General features: G+C 41.2%; 3 protein-coding genes across 3 annotated transcripts; 2 read left to right on the forward strand and 1 right to left on the reverse strand.

The window, feature by feature from the left end:
* Window positions 1–325: 325 nt before the first annotated feature.
* Window positions 326–2,106, forward strand: LOC108138416 (27 kDa hemolymph protein). The gene is made up of 2 exons (XM_017260610.2): window positions 326–604; window positions 1,171–2,106. Exons 1-2 carry the CDS (start codon window positions 433–435, stop codon window positions 1,938–1,940), a joined length of 942 nt encoding a protein of 313 aa, XP_017116099.1. The 5' UTR covers window positions 326–432; the 3' UTR covers window positions 1,941–2,106.
* Window positions 2,107–3,949: 1,843 nt separating this feature from the next.
* LOC108138415 lies at window positions 3,950–6,344 on the reverse strand. The gene has a single exon (XM_017260609.2). The coding sequence runs from the start codon at window positions 6,323–6,325 to the stop codon at window positions 4,577–4,579; it is 1,749 nt and encodes a 582-aa protein (XP_017116098.1). The 5' UTR covers window positions 6,326–6,344; the 3' UTR covers window positions 3,950–4,576.
* A 6,554-nt stretch (window positions 6,345–12,898) lies between these two features.
* On the forward strand, window positions 12,899–13,707 carry LOC108138400. The gene has a single exon (XM_017260581.2). It carries the CDS (start codon window positions 13,026–13,028, stop codon window positions 13,629–13,631), a length of 606 nt encoding a protein of 201 aa, XP_017116070.1. The 5' UTR covers window positions 12,899–13,025; the 3' UTR covers window positions 13,632–13,707.
* The last annotated feature ends 1,129 nt before the right edge of the window (window positions 13,708–14,836 follow it).

Genomic DNA, 14,836 nt, shown 5'->3' on the forward strand with positions numbered 1-14,836 from the left:
AAAAATCACAATATTAAATACAATCCACATTTAATGGCATCATTTAAAATTAAAATAAGTGAATCATGTGAAAACATTTAGATATAAAATGGATCCTATTAGTTTTATATGCATTATAATTAAGTTGACAATTTTTTTAAAATCGACAAATATTTAAATTGAGTATGAAGTGCCTGGACTAACTAGGTTTTTTTTGCCAGTGATGGGGTGACTCCGAACTGTTCTGGTTTTTAGTCAACCGTCAATAGCTTTCGACCCACTGTGTGGCGTCATCGACGCTTGGCTTCGGTTTGCTCTGCTCTGGAGCTTTGTGACCGGGAGAAGTCGCTTTCATTCACTCGCGAGCACCGCGCAACCACAGACGGATCTACAGACGGATCGGATCGGGTTGGACGAACACCAGCCACAGACACAGAAACCAACAGCAGCATTATGAACAAGTACGCGATGCTGGCCATCTGCCTGCTGGCCGCTCTGGGTGCCCTGCTCCTGGAGGTCAAGGCCACACCGGCGACCACCGCCGCCAAATTGGATCCCAGCCAGCTGGGTGGTCTCTCGGCTCAGTTTTTACCGCCGGAGTACCGCAACACAAACGTCAGTGTTGGTGAGTTTTTGGGGAAGTGAGAGTGACATAACCGGCAACTGGTTATATTTACACCCTTTTTTAGGCGAACATTTAAGATAGCTTTCAACTAAATAACAATATTATTAATTTCCGTTTGTCTGCATATTGCCTCGTTCAAATAAAAAATACATTTGTAATTGTTTATAATAATGTTTGTCTCTAAATTCAAATTTTGGTCGATCGGAGCAATAATGTCAAAAGTATGGCTTTTATTTCATAACCGTTCACTAGAACTGGTGTAATAAATCTCATGTCGTTTTAAAATATTACATTTCCTGCATTTTTAGTACTGATACTGAGGAAATTGTCTCTTTCAAACAGCATATACATCTGTTTTTATCCGAGAACAAAACTTAAATCTTCATAGTTACAAAGGGATTCGCTATTCTGTCAGCTTTTTCATTATATTTAGCCAACAATAATGAACTAAGTTCTTGCAAACTGCGGTGATTTTTAAGCAGGGCTAGCCAGGATTTTCTCACAAGAGTAAGCAAGTTGTATTATCATAAATTCACTAATATGCCTATATCGTTCTCTTTTTATAGATGACATCAAGCGAATGTACCGCGAGAAGTGCAAGAAGGTGAATGGAGCGGACAACGCAACCTTCTACGACGAGATCGAGAAGGCGGCGGCCAAGATGAGCGCCTGCATCAGCGGGGTGGCCAATCTGACCGCTCTGCAGGAGGAGATGGACCTGGCGAGGCCGCAGGGCGAGCTGGACTCCGTGTTCCATAAGTACTGCCTGAAGGCCCCGGAGGCGGAGGCCTGCGTCAAGGAGTTCAACGAGAAGGCCCAGCATTGTTTGACCGCCGAAGAGAAGCGTCACCAGGAGACGATCACCAGAATCGGCGGTGCCCTCCTGGGATTCGCTTGTGACCGCGGTGGCGATCAGATTGCCCTCTTCGTTGCCGAACAGGGACCTGAATGCCTGGACGCCAACAAGGAGGCCATTAACAATTGCCTGAATCAATCATTCCATCAGTATATTCCCAAGGACGGACAAGTTCCCAGTCTTATGAGCAGCCCGGAGCTACTATTCTCGCCCACCCACTGTGTGGACTTGCAGCGCTTCGAGGTGTGTGTCCTCCATCATTTGGAGCGCTGTTCCGAGATCACTCCAGCCAATATCGTCCAGTCTATCTTCCGGTTCGTGAAGAACGAAACCGACTGCCAGGCTTGGATGCAGGCCCATGCCAACGAGAAACCGATCCTGATGGACGCAACCCTAAAATCAAACAATACTGCCACCGGACTCGCATATTCCATTGCTGGCCCTCTTTTGGGCGCCACTATGCTCCTGATGCGCCCCTGAACGCCAAAAAACTCTTTAGGTTTCTTTTTTTTTCGATGATAGCGATAACGATGTTTTTTTTTTTGTTTGTTTGTGTGTGTAGTAGAGTGAGTATTGAGTATCGGTACCATAAAATTTAATGTGTCCTAAGGAATTGCTTATAATAAATGAGAAATACTACGACGAATGAAATGTCCAAGGCCCAACCAGAACAAAGGTTGTCCAGTCGGAATTGGAGGGTTATAAATATGATGTATTATATGGGGTTTTGTTTAAAAGTCGAGGAAGTCGTAAAAAAAAAATGTGGAAAATGTAATGTCTCGGTTCTTTTTTGATGCTGATTAACCTTTTTTCTAGGGAATTCTTTTGCTTCGTTGTCGACTCAAAAAATGTAAGATAACACATTACATACAAAATTATATTTTTTATCGATCTTAATCTAAAGATATATATTTTTATCTGGTATATAAATAACTTATTGAAGCAAAGTCTACGTATGATAATCCTACATATGTTTGTACATATATATTTATTGTCTTAAAAATTGTATCGGGAAGTCATAGTACGCATTTATAACAACAAAAATGACTCAGTATATTGACTCAATATATTTGCCCAAGACTTTGATCGATGAATGTCAAGCAGATAGGAGTAAAACTCTACCCTTGCCCCCTTTTTTATACGAACGTAAGCCTCGAGCCACAGATCGTGGCATACTCTTGGGCTAACTTTCAATATATCCGAAAAATGCACACTGGAGAAATTTAAAATTGCAAATTTAGTATTCCGTTAATTTTTAATTGAATTTGATTATCAATAAGGAACTTTAGTGTTGATAAATTGATATTCATCGATCCAACTGGTTTATTTCGAAGCAACCTTTTATTAATTTTTAAATCTGGATTCGTCTGACATAATTTTCCTGACTCAAAATAAAAGTTTTATAATTTCCGGGTTTTTAAATCATTAAAAAAATAAAACATGTTAAATTTAAAAAAAAAAAAATAATAATTTTATAATTAGAACTACAAAACAAAACATAAAAATTACGATATCTCTTTGATAGTAATATATTTGAACTAGATAAGCCATTTTGCTCCCTGTGAAGTGGGTAGTGGGTTGAAGTCAGAACAGTTCTCATTCTCACCCACTAATAAAACCACTAAAACCAAACTCAGATATCAGAGCTTGATAAGCTTGCAGAGCAACAGTATAAACAGCAACATAAACGAAAGGCTTATCATGAGTAATGACTGGGTTTACTTGACGAAATTGGGCAATTCTACGGCCACTGTATCTGGAATATTTTTCACAGGTTCTTCCGTGACTATCATATTCGCGTATTCGTATCTGCAAAGCTGATATCTGATATACCGAATTCGTACGTCAGCTATGGGCAATTTTTTTTTGATTAGCTTCGACTGTGAGAGGGCTACATACATATATGACAGAAATCAATATACTCTATATAACCGAAGAAAGAGCTCTGGGTGCATGGATACTCTGATTGTAGAGTTCTTAATTAAAATTGTAAAATAATCGATGAATATTGGAATGTTACGTTGCAATTAGATAATAATTTGACTTTATTATTTCACTATTATCCGCTTATCAATCAATTTTATGCGTGCCATAGAATTGACCTTAATTTTATATACAAACTTAGGCAGTGCTGTTTCCAGGTCCCGGGAATAACCCACACTGGAATCCAATTTCCGCTCTGTGACTTTGTCCATATTGTTTTACCTGCCTTAATGAACTGTGTTCGGAGTTAATGAGATGGTGTACACCCATGAAACTTTCGAAAGATTCGCGGAGTGACGCAGATGTGACGATTCGATTCCACTTCCCCCGTAGATAAGATTTTTTGAAGTCCGAGAACAATCAATCACTGCAAATTCCATGCTTATCACTGCAGCTGAGAAAAACTACTCTCTGAACTTCTGAAGTACGATGGATGGATAAGTTTTTTTTTTTTTTTTTTTTTTTTTTTTGCATTTGCAGGCTTTAAGTGACAAACACAGCTCTGCTCACTTTTAAACATACTGAGTATATTTGTCACAAATAATAAATAAACAAAAAAAAATGTATATAGTCGGTTTTTCGACTATCAAATGCCCAATACTCCTTTGGTTTCGTGAGTCAATATTCTAATTAAAATGAATAGGTAGGCATCTGAGTGTGGGGTTGATAGAGCGTAAACTTTTCCGAAAATATCTTATTGTTTATGGTTGTTTTTAGATATATATGAATGAATGAAAATTGAACACTTTCCTGAAAATGTGCATATACAAATGTTCAAATCAGACGGACAAACAAACTATAGATCAGTTCAGTATCAAAATTGTCACATGACAGTGCCTTTATCAACACAATTAAACAATAAAAAGTACACACTTATCACACTTGAAATGTTTTTGGTTTGGAAAAAATATTAAAAGCAAACTTCATTTGGATTGGCGATGTAACAATAAAGCTCAACGTAATTGTTGTGGGTTTGACTTGGAGTGATCAGCATCACATAGCCTACCTATGTTACCATATACCCCCAGCTGAAAAACTTATTATCAGACGGACAAACATATTAAGGAAAGGACGTTGCAGCCCAGAAACCATCAAGTACCGAACACAAATAAATACTATCACCAAAACTAAAACTAACGTACGGGCAACGCTGGAACCTGGACGACTTGCTGGAGCGGCTGTTGCTCCCGCTCCAGCTCTTCGCCGTCCTGGTCGAGCGAGTCCTCCAACTGCTGCTGCTCCTCGGGATCGCTAAACTGGGCCAGCAGCACATCGTCCAGATGGAGCCACACATACTCCACAGCGGCGCGCAGTTCCCCGGCAAACTTCCACACAGTTCGATCCTCCACCAGATCGGTTAGGTTATATTTCCCATCCGGTTCGCGATAGTGCTGCATTTGGGCCACCGAAATTTCGAGGGTGCGCGGATTACAGCCACCGGGTAGCCACTTAAGCGTAAAGTGATTGTGTAGTGTCAACGAAAGTCGCGAATTGTGGAAACACTTGGTGGCTCTGCCGGGCAGGGAGTAGTTCTTAAATCGCTGCGTATGCTGCAGCACAAACAGCTCGCCGGCAGTGGCCTGCTCCTCGTGATTGCTCAACTCGGCCACCACTTTGGTGAAGTAGGAGTTTCTGAAGCACAGTGCGGGAAAGCGACCGGCACATGTGCCGCCCTTCTCAGTCTCCATGGCATGCGCCTTTTGCACCAACTGATGCCAATTGCGATTCTCACCCTTGGGCATTATCACCTCATCCACGTCCACGTTAACCAGATAATCGTGACGATCCAGGTTTCTGTAGAAGCAATCATTGTAGGGTATCAGCTCGTTGAGCCGCTTCTCCAGCTTTCGCTGTTGCAGCAACATGTGTTGGTAGTGCCTCAGCCGGGGCATTCCGTTGGCCAGGGTCAAAGGTCGCAGCTCCAGGAATCCCGTCCGCTGGTAATAGTCCAGAACGCGCTGAACCGCCGGATGCACATCGTACATATAGGCATATATCCTCGAGGCACCCAATAATCTCTGCAACTCGAACCACTCGATCAATCGTTCAGATAGATCCAAATAGGGAAAGTCGAAACCCTTGACGCAGACTCCAAAGTTCAGGGTTGCATTTTGATCCTTGGGTGTGTGTGTGGCATTCTGAGAGGTCAAAGGTGGCTCTGCATGGTTAACCCTCAGGGAGTTACTGGCCCTATCGCAACGTTTGACAACCAACGAAACTGTTTTCGGCATTGAATTCATCGCCGCCGGGTGCCTGGGCACGGGGCAACTCAACAAGTGCGGGTAGTTTAGATTGCGTTTAAAACCCCACGCCTTCACCCACACAGTGAGATATTCGGAAACGTCCACGAAGACAGGCTCTCGATAGCCCTCGAACCACAATTGGCAATGGGTAGGCGGAAATGCGTCGCCAATCTGATTGGCAGTGGCCAAAATCCTAACCGTGGGCAATTTCAGCGGTTTTCTCTTGTCCAAATAGGCAGCATACAAACGAAAGGTCACATTCGAGTTCACAAAACTTTGCCAGTAAATGTTGTGCAGCTGCAAGTCCAGTGGATCGGGATATGGAGCACATGTTTTGTTCGCCTTGTAGCCCATGGGCTTGGCCCAATGGTACCAGAAACCATAGTTCACCTCGGGCAATTCCTGCTCCAACTGACGCACCAGCTCCTCTTTCATGGGCTCCTCCAAATGATGAACAGGTGGCGGGGTTACCTTTCCTCCTGCACTCATCACTACTTCACTACTGCCTCCATATTTACCCAAGGCAGTGGTGGGCTTCAGGTCATCCGTGCGCTGTAATGCCCCCAAAAGGAGGAGCAGTGCAAAGACCGCCGCTGTTACCAAAACTGCAAAGCGGGCAAAGGCACCTCTTGTTGACATTATGCTGCTCGAAAGCGTACTGAGGCAACTTCGTAAAGAGATTCCCATTCCCATTCCCGTGCCCATGCCCATGCCAATGCCCGGCACCTGGTAAACGCAATCTAATCACTGCCAGAGTGGCTGCGACTGCGATGATAATAACCGCCTTCAGGCCACCAGCGTTTCTATGACCGCCAGCGTTACAGGCTTTGGCTTTATCAAACAACCGAATTTAGTGGGCCCAATCCAATGGAAAAATTTGATTATAAATGAATTACGTTCGATTACGTTGGGGGTTGTAAAAACCCCTTTACGGAAAAGTGTAGGTGGCTGTAAAACTGATAGAGCTGGTCACAAAAAAGGGAAAAAACATTTTTTCATTAACTAAAATTTAATTTTGTCAGAGTTTAACGGATCTATTGATGACAGAAAACAGAAGATATTACTAATATACTATTATGTCTAACTAAGAAACTAGAATCTTAAGAAATGTTAGAATTGAGGATGTTGTTTCGCAAATATACTCTTTTGTTTTGGATTAATCACCATCATAATTTATTTATTTTTTATCATTGTTTACTTTCTATCGATTATAAGATAGTAAAACCCCAAACACCTTGTTTTTAAAAATATTAATTTTTCTATGGTATTAACGCCACAATCTTTGCTTCGGAATTAAAGCCATAATCTTTATTTGGTTTTGTCATTGTTTACTTTTTCGATTGACTTATATAGTTTTCGTTTCCTTGGAATTGAGTTTACCCACTTCAAAAACTTTATTCGTTTTTTATCATTATTTACCCTTTACATGTGTGTCAGTTGTTGCTAATCGATTGCCAACAAATGAATAAGCTCAGAGTTAGATATTAACAAGAAACACAAGCACACTTCGGCCAGTCGAAATTAATATTCCCTTGCAGCCATTATAAAAATTAAACTAAATTTCGATTGCTAAAAACACTTACTAGCAATGATGATTTTTTTTTGTTTTTTTCTTCGGGTTATTTCGATGGGATTTATAATTATATGTTATAGAAGGTCGTTGTTTCATGCAGATAGCTTCAAAGCTGACAGACAAGTGTGGGTAGAAGCCAACGAACGGACGGACAAACGGACGGACGGACATGGCTAGAACGACTCTTCTAGAATATATATATACTTTATATTGTTGGCAAACTCCCTTTCCTTCGTTGCAAACTTCTACTGAAATTACTAAACGTTCTGCATGGGTATAAAAATACTGCTAATCCAAATAATATTTTCTACTCGTGATAAAAATGTATATAAAGTACAACAATAACTATTTGGTATTACCCAAACAGGTCACTTTTAATCAAACCCGCATTTATCTAATGTCTCCCGTTTTTCGCATTTCCCTCGTACCAGAATTTTGTTGAGGACACCTCAGCTTCACCTTAGGAACCAAAGCCATTGCACATTTGGGATTCTGCTAATGAAACGCTCAAATATGCATGAGGTGAGTGGGTCACGAAATCCCACTCTTTTAGTTGCTGGAGAAAAACTTCAGAAAGCTTAATTTCTGTGAAAATTGTTTTCGCCAAACTATGCAACGATAATTCCGGTTTTCCCCTGAGCATCGTAAGCGCTTTTGTTTTGTTTTTCGCTGTTATTTTTATATATGTATACCCACTTTTATTTGAACTTTTTCCTGCTGCTGCTGTTGCTGCTGTTATTTTTACAAGTAATTTAAAAATAATTTTATGAGGGGGTGACTCGTGCCGCGTGCCACAGGGCTTTTGGTCGGGTGCGAAGTTTGCTTTATTGACATTGTCACCCCGGTTAAAAGCTTAGCTCGTGACAATGAGCCAGCACCTGAAGGACGAAGATGAGCATGACTTCCACTTCTACTACCACTACCACTGCCACTGCACTACCGCGGCGGCAGCGACCGGATAATAAAATTGTGAAACAACTTTTTAATGAGAAACACTTTTTGCACACTGCAGTGGCCAGAGGGATTCCCGGAAGTTGGTAAATTGCTGCCCCGAACGACAACGATGATGAGAACAGCTGCGGTCAAAATAATGGTAGTGGTAGTAATAAGGCATATACCCAAAAAAAACTGAAAGTTGAGTTTTAATAAATGTGTCTTCAAAATAAACTACACACGATATTAAAACATTTTTAATAAGTGTGTCTTAAAAATAAACTACTTTTAAAACACATACGTTTTATTATAATACTTTCGTGGTATTAACTTGATAAACGTCTTGTTGAAAAATGTTTCATACCCAAAAGTTTAAAATTAGGTTTAAATTTTTCAATAAAGTTATAGTTTTTGAATGATTAAAAAATCTGTTTATTCAGCCTTAAAATGCATTTTTCAATATACTGTAGTAAATTATTTTATAATTATTTAAAAAAAAAGTAACAATATATCTGAAAGGATAAAGGATTTGTTTTATGCAGTCAATAATTAATCCATTGTTTTTATAATTTATTTTTTTTAATTTTTCAAGAATATACCTATAATACATAACATATATGGGGATTTTTTTTGTTTTTTTTTTTTTTCAAAATTGTTTACAAAATATTTTTGATTGCTATTTGCACAAGCTAGAAGACCACTATTATTTTGACCCCAACTGTATGTCCATAATGATAATGGCAGATGGCAAATGACAATGGGCAGTCGGGACAGTACAGGACGCCGCTCACCTGTTGCTCCATATGACGCACAACACAAACTATCCATACATTTAGGGATCGATTCTCGGGAGCAGATGGAAACTTTTTCACCACTCTATCTATCTATCGGGGGGTCTACAATTAACATGGAACATTTTACGCCGCACCACACTATGGTACTGAAAAACTGCAAACTTTCCGCTGTAATTGCCCAGAAAAGTAACACAAATGAAACGCATCGACGCTTAATTACTTTTGCTAAATGGCAAGAGCCACTCCTCCTTTTCTTCGTCCTGCAAACACGTCCTTTTTGGAATGAGCAAGGTAAACAGAGGAAGAGAAAATGGCAAATGGGGCACGGGGATGGGCACGGGGATGGGCATGGGGATGGCCTGAAGGTGGAGCTCCATCCATTTGGCATTCGGATGTGTTTGGCTTTGGTTTCGCTCTTTTCTCGGCAACGCTTTGAATTTTCCCAGAGTAATGGCAATTTACGGCATTCACTAGCTGACTGACATCGTCTGGAATTGTTCCTGCCACGAAGAAGTATCGAATTGTGGTTGGACTTAAAATAATCCGGGTGGTTAGGAAATTTTGATTTATTTTGCATATAATAAAATATTTTTAAAAATTAATGAATTGAATTGAATTTAAGTCTTATTGGGTATTTCACATTCTTTTCACTAGATTTTAAATTAATTGTAAAACAAAAAAACAATAAGAGAGTATTATAAATCCATATCTACTTAAGAATTTTTTAGAATCTTAGCTTCATTAAAATAAAGGACTTATCAAATTATTTCCTAAATTCCTAAATTTTTTAGGAATAAATCCAATTTTTTTTTACTAGTTTCTAGATTTCTTCATTAACTAGAAGGAGATGATCTGTTATTTCCTTTCGCAAAATTTGTTTTTATAAAATGGCATTCGATTTTCCTGCTGTAATTTCAAAGATACACCATTTCACAGGGTATCATTACAGTTTATATACCAAAACATGTACCCCTGATTGCAATCGTGTAGCGTAGTGAAACGTGTGAGGACTTCAGGGTGCTGCAAGTCGGCACGATTTGACTTTTGTCGACGTCACAATTTGGAGAACTTTACTTTACCCACTTCTGGCGCCGCACAAAACTTGGCCCAAAAAGTTGCTCTGCCACTTGGCAAATGCAAGTTTTTGATTAAAAGCCACCGACGCCTCCTGCTCCCAGTTTACCATCCGAGCAGTCAGCAGCCAGCAGCCAGCAAAGTTTTATGCCCAGGACTAAGAGAGCCGGGGAAATTGTTAATTGAATGCATTTGGGGTCCCTGCAATGTTTGCCAGTGCGTGATATGGGGCACTTTGCCAGGAGGCAGCAAATGAAGGAGCGCCCAGCAGGCTGAAGTGGGATTTCGGAGGTGAAAAGCGGGTGCCCCCAGGAGCAGCTGCTCAATCGGGCGAGAAATGGCTGGGTTGGCCGGCACCCACTTAGCCAAAGTGCTTACCAAATGCTCTGCCAACACTTGGCATCGACAGCACGACCTGTCCAACACTGACTGAGAAAGAGAGAGTTGGACAGTTGGCAAAACAGTGTTGTTCAAGGGTGGAGCTGAGTCCACTTAGCCTTAACAAGTTTGATTCTTCAGTTAAGTTTCTTGGAAATATATTTACCCTTATAAGTCCTTTTTTTATTCGCAATACTTAATACATAGTATATGCTTATAGTTAAAAACTAATTAGTAGTATTTGTTTTACTTTTAACAAGTGTTGGTCAACGGAATTTTCCTAACGTAATATACTTTACAACACATGAAACTGGTGGCAACTTGCAAATTTTATGAGGCAACTAAACCTGAAGAACACCATTCGATCTTAGATGCATTTAGTGTACATGGTTGTTGGGTGGCATTTAAAATGCATTGAGTCAGCAGCTCGTTCATTGTAGTTCCTTTTCAGGTCTTTGGCTTAGTTTCGTTTAGGACAGCGGAGCAGAGCAGAGCAGAGCAGCTGCAAGGATTCCACTTCATTTCAGGAGACACACACGTTCATTAGCTCAAAGGAGAAGAAGCTCAGCTCAACTCAGGTGGGGGGCGAAAGCCCTTAAAGTTAAGCGCATAAGAGCGAAGCAAAAGTTGCCTTAAAGACTTTGTGCCAGTCAATGATGCCGAGGCGTGTTGGGTGCTTTGCAAAATGGCAAAATGGAGAAACGGCTGCGAAATCGGTGCTGTGGCCACCACGCCCACTCGGTGTCTGTGGGCGTGGCAGCTGAATGCGAGTAGTAGTAGAAGGGTGGCTATCCCGAAAATAAAAGCAGAAGCAAAAGCAGCTGCAGATTTTCTATAAAAGCCGAGGCTAACGAGATTTGATGAATTGCAAGTCTTTGTGAATGAAGCTGCAAGAAAGCTGCAGCATGAATAGCCCCCAAGGCACCACCGCCCACTCTCCGCTCTACATTTTCCATTTTCCACAGCCTCACCCCTTGCGCTTTTCCGTCTAAGCCAGGTCTGCATAAAAAAAAACCCATTAGGTGGTTTAAAGCAGTGAAAAAGCGCACACAACAAGCAATACAGCAAAAGAAAAATGCAGTTGACATGAAAGCCAGCCAAAAGAGGGTGAAAAAGGGGGGTGAACAGGGGGTGAAAAGTAGGTGGTGGAGACAGACAGTTGGACAGCAAAAAGGAGCTGAAGTTGGAGCAACAATGCTCACCCAGAAGAAGATGAGATAAGGCTGAAGGAACACACAGCCGCTGGAGGAGAAGAAAGCAGCTTGACGAATTACTTGGCAGCTGCTCCCAGGGAAAACTCAAGGAAAATCGTCGAAAATGCAGGGCGGGGCCCAAGAAATTTAATTTGACCAACATTTTGATGTATCAAGTTCAGTCGGCGAGTCGAAGATTTATGACTTTGCTGACAGAGCAAGCGGAGCAGGATTGGGTTGTCATCTCGAGCGGTGGAGAGGAGAGGAGAGCAAGTGCATCCAAGGATTATGGAATCATTTGCAGCTCAGAGTGTTGGCTCCTCAAAGTATGCCAACGAAATCGTGGCAATGAAGTTGTTTCTTTGTCTGTTGTTTTAAAGCTTTTATGGCTTTAACTAAATGCATGTTTTAAAAGTCATTTGCACACATTATTCAAATGATTTTTCGAGGGTTACTATTTATGAATCGAACTCAATAATAACTTAATTCTTTGCAGTAAAACTTTTATCTCAAATTTAGCCCAATATATATTACAGGTCTTACAGATTTAGTAAAGCTTTAATGTTAGCTCGGCATTAAACAATATAAAACTCCAAAAGCTTGAAAACAAAGCTCTGATGTCCAAAGAAAAATGAAAGTAAGCTGACCACTTTTGAGTGCATTTCCCCATTTCCACTTGCCTCACGTAATGAGCCCACTGGAAATGAGGAAAACGAGGCCTTGACATCGAAGCCAGTTTGACTTGTGGCCATAATTGCCGCCTTAACTGTGATTCCTCCAACTGTGACGCGGACAGTGACTGCGATTGCACAAAGAGGAATACTACAGTCAAACGAATGGAATATGAAGATATTCAGAACAATCTAAACATAGAGCAGAATTTTGATGTCATAAACTATGTATTAGATCAATAAATAAATTGTTACAGCTGTGATTAATTTAGGTATCCCAAAAATTAAGTGAGATTCTTATATGCCAGTTTATTTTTATCATTTCTTTAAGCTTAACTTAACAAAAACTAAGATTAGAACTCAGCCATTTACGTTTAAGTAAAAAAGTTTAAAATGTTTATAGAAAACATTGGTTTAGTTTCGATACTCAAAAGGTTTTTCAACTCGACTCCTACTGTGGATTTAAGAACGAAGGTAACCCCATAAAAATAAAAAAAATATTTTTTGAACTTATAAGAAATTGTTGGGTTCAAACGGTTTCTTTTTCAAGAATTTTTTATAGAGTTGATTTTTGCTTCAAATTTAATAAAAGAAAACACATTTTCGGTCCCTGGTTTAAGGTCTAAAAAGTCAGTCTAGTTTCGGAATTCAAAAAGGTTTTTCGGCCCGACTCCTGGAAGTTGAATTGTGGACTGTTGGAAACGAAGGTGACCCCCTGTTGAAATGGCTGGACTTACGGCTTTGGGCATGGCGGTGGTGATCCACTCGGTGCTGGGCATCTCGTACTACTACTACTTCCGCAAATCACCCGAATGCAGTGCGCCCCTCTTGGGCGCCTGGCTATTTTCGGCCTGCGTGCTGGCCCTGCTGCAGGCGGTGAGGATCCTTCCCAGTGCCCAGGCTCAAAACCAGTCCCATTTGAGGGGCAGACGCGAACATCGGTCAACGACCTCCTGGGCCGCGCTCTGCCTGGAAACGGGCGTGTGCTGCCTGGTGCTCGATGTGACCCTGACCAAGCTGTGGCATCGCATAGAGTCTCTGTGCCAGTGCGCCATTGTGGGCGTCCTCCAGGCTCTGGCCGTCGAGGAGGAGCAGACCTTCGTGGCCTGCGAGTACTGGACACTGGGCCTCACCACCGGCCTCATTGGCGCCGGTCTCCTGTGGCTGACACTCTGGGCCACCGCATTGCCACAGAAGCTTAAGTGCGGCCTGCTCGACTGGCGACGCTCTCTCAATCGGCACTGTTCCTCGCTGGTCTTTGGTCCACTCCAGCCAGGCTCTACTGTACCCGCGCAAAGACACGAAAGCATCCAGAGCTTCGCCACCTGAATCGGAAGTGACCATTCATCCAACTCCCAGCAAGCAAATATCACTTTGAACTCGAGTCAATAGCTAAATTAATGGGTTAAGCGATGCTAAAAGCGTTTTACTGGGCACAGTGGGCAAATAATTTAAATTTGAAGTGGGTTTATAGCTGATTTTCAAGGAGTGGATATTAAAAGTATTAACTTTTCAGAAAGGAGACCAAAAGCTGTACGTCTAGAAGCCCTAAATTTAGACATCGATTTGAAAGTCTTTATTTTCTAAGTTTTTGATAGTCTGCAGAAAAGTAAACTAACCCCAAGGCTTGACTCATTGGATTCCGATTTTAAATTAACATTTCTCAAAACGTTTTGTTTCTTTATTGCTTTAATTATATGCATTCAAAATAACATATTTTTTTAAAGCCAGGTTATTTTACCTAGCGAACTAACTCGGCTAATCAAATATGATTTCCTATTGGATATTGGGCAAAGTATTCCTGACAACCTAATTTATTAACACATGCTTATTTTATTTATATTTTTTATTTATATTAAGGTGTTTAAAGATGCGGCTCTTTTATTAGGGGCAAAATCATGATATGCTGAAGACAGGGCTTATTAACCACGCTTAGCGTTTGGTAATGGAAATTATAAATCACTGAACTTGGAGTTGCAGTCCCATGGTTGCTATCGAATTGAACCAGTAAAACCAACTGGAAACTGCCAAACAACTGACGATTTGCGACAGGTAACTGGAAAAAAACGCTTGCAGCCCCAAAGAAAACAAGTTTAACCGTAGCCATGTGCCTGTAATATGGCAATGCGGAAGAGGACGGGATACTGCCTCCGAGATCCAAAAAGTGCCACGCCCCCCCGCCTGGTGATTCGGAAGACGGAACCCAGCGCGGATCCACAAAAAAAAAAAAGCAAAAGGCAAGTAGTCGTCGATCGAAAACGAAACCAAAGCTGTTGCTGTTGTGATGCGCGTGCTATCGATACCCATAAACTTGAACTTGAAGCGTGGCCAAAAGCGGCACGGCGGCAACTAGCAACTAGCAACCAGCAACTATCAACTAGCCAGCAGCAACATGCAACATGCAACAAGAGCAGGCTGACACACGCAACAATGCCGCGCACAAATATGCTTCCAGAGAAGTGGCAGCAAAATGCTGACGTGTTTTACATTGGCCAAAATTGCAGCAGCCAGTGGCCAATTGCGGAAAATTTGCT

This window comes from Drosophila elegans, unplaced genomic scaffold, assembly GCF_018152505.1.
Source record: "Drosophila elegans isolate 14027-0461.03 unplaced genomic scaffold, ASM1815250v1 contig_149, whole genome shotgun sequence".
Lineage (NCBI taxonomy): Eukaryota > Metazoa > Arthropoda > Insecta > Diptera > Drosophilidae > Drosophila > Drosophila elegans.

What these genes read in the sequence shown, in the direction of transcription:
- LOC108138416 (XM_017260610.2), top strand. Translation starts at nt 433, where the DNA reads ATGAACAAGTACGCGATGCTGGCCATCTGCCTGCTGGCCGCTCTGGGT. An exon ending in CAACACAAACGTCAGTGTTG is followed by an intron (nt 605 to 1,170) that starts GTGAGTTTTTGG and finishes CTCTTTTTATAG; the next exon opens with ATGACATCAAGCGAATGTAC.
- LOC108138415 (XM_017260609.2), bottom strand. Translation starts at nt 6,325, where the DNA reads ATGTCAACAAGAGGTGCCTTTGCCCGCTTTGCAGTTTTGGTAACAGCG.
- LOC108138400 (XM_017260581.2), top strand. Translation starts at nt 13,026, where the DNA reads ATGGCTGGACTTACGGCTTTGGGCATGGCGGTGGTGATCCACTCGGTG.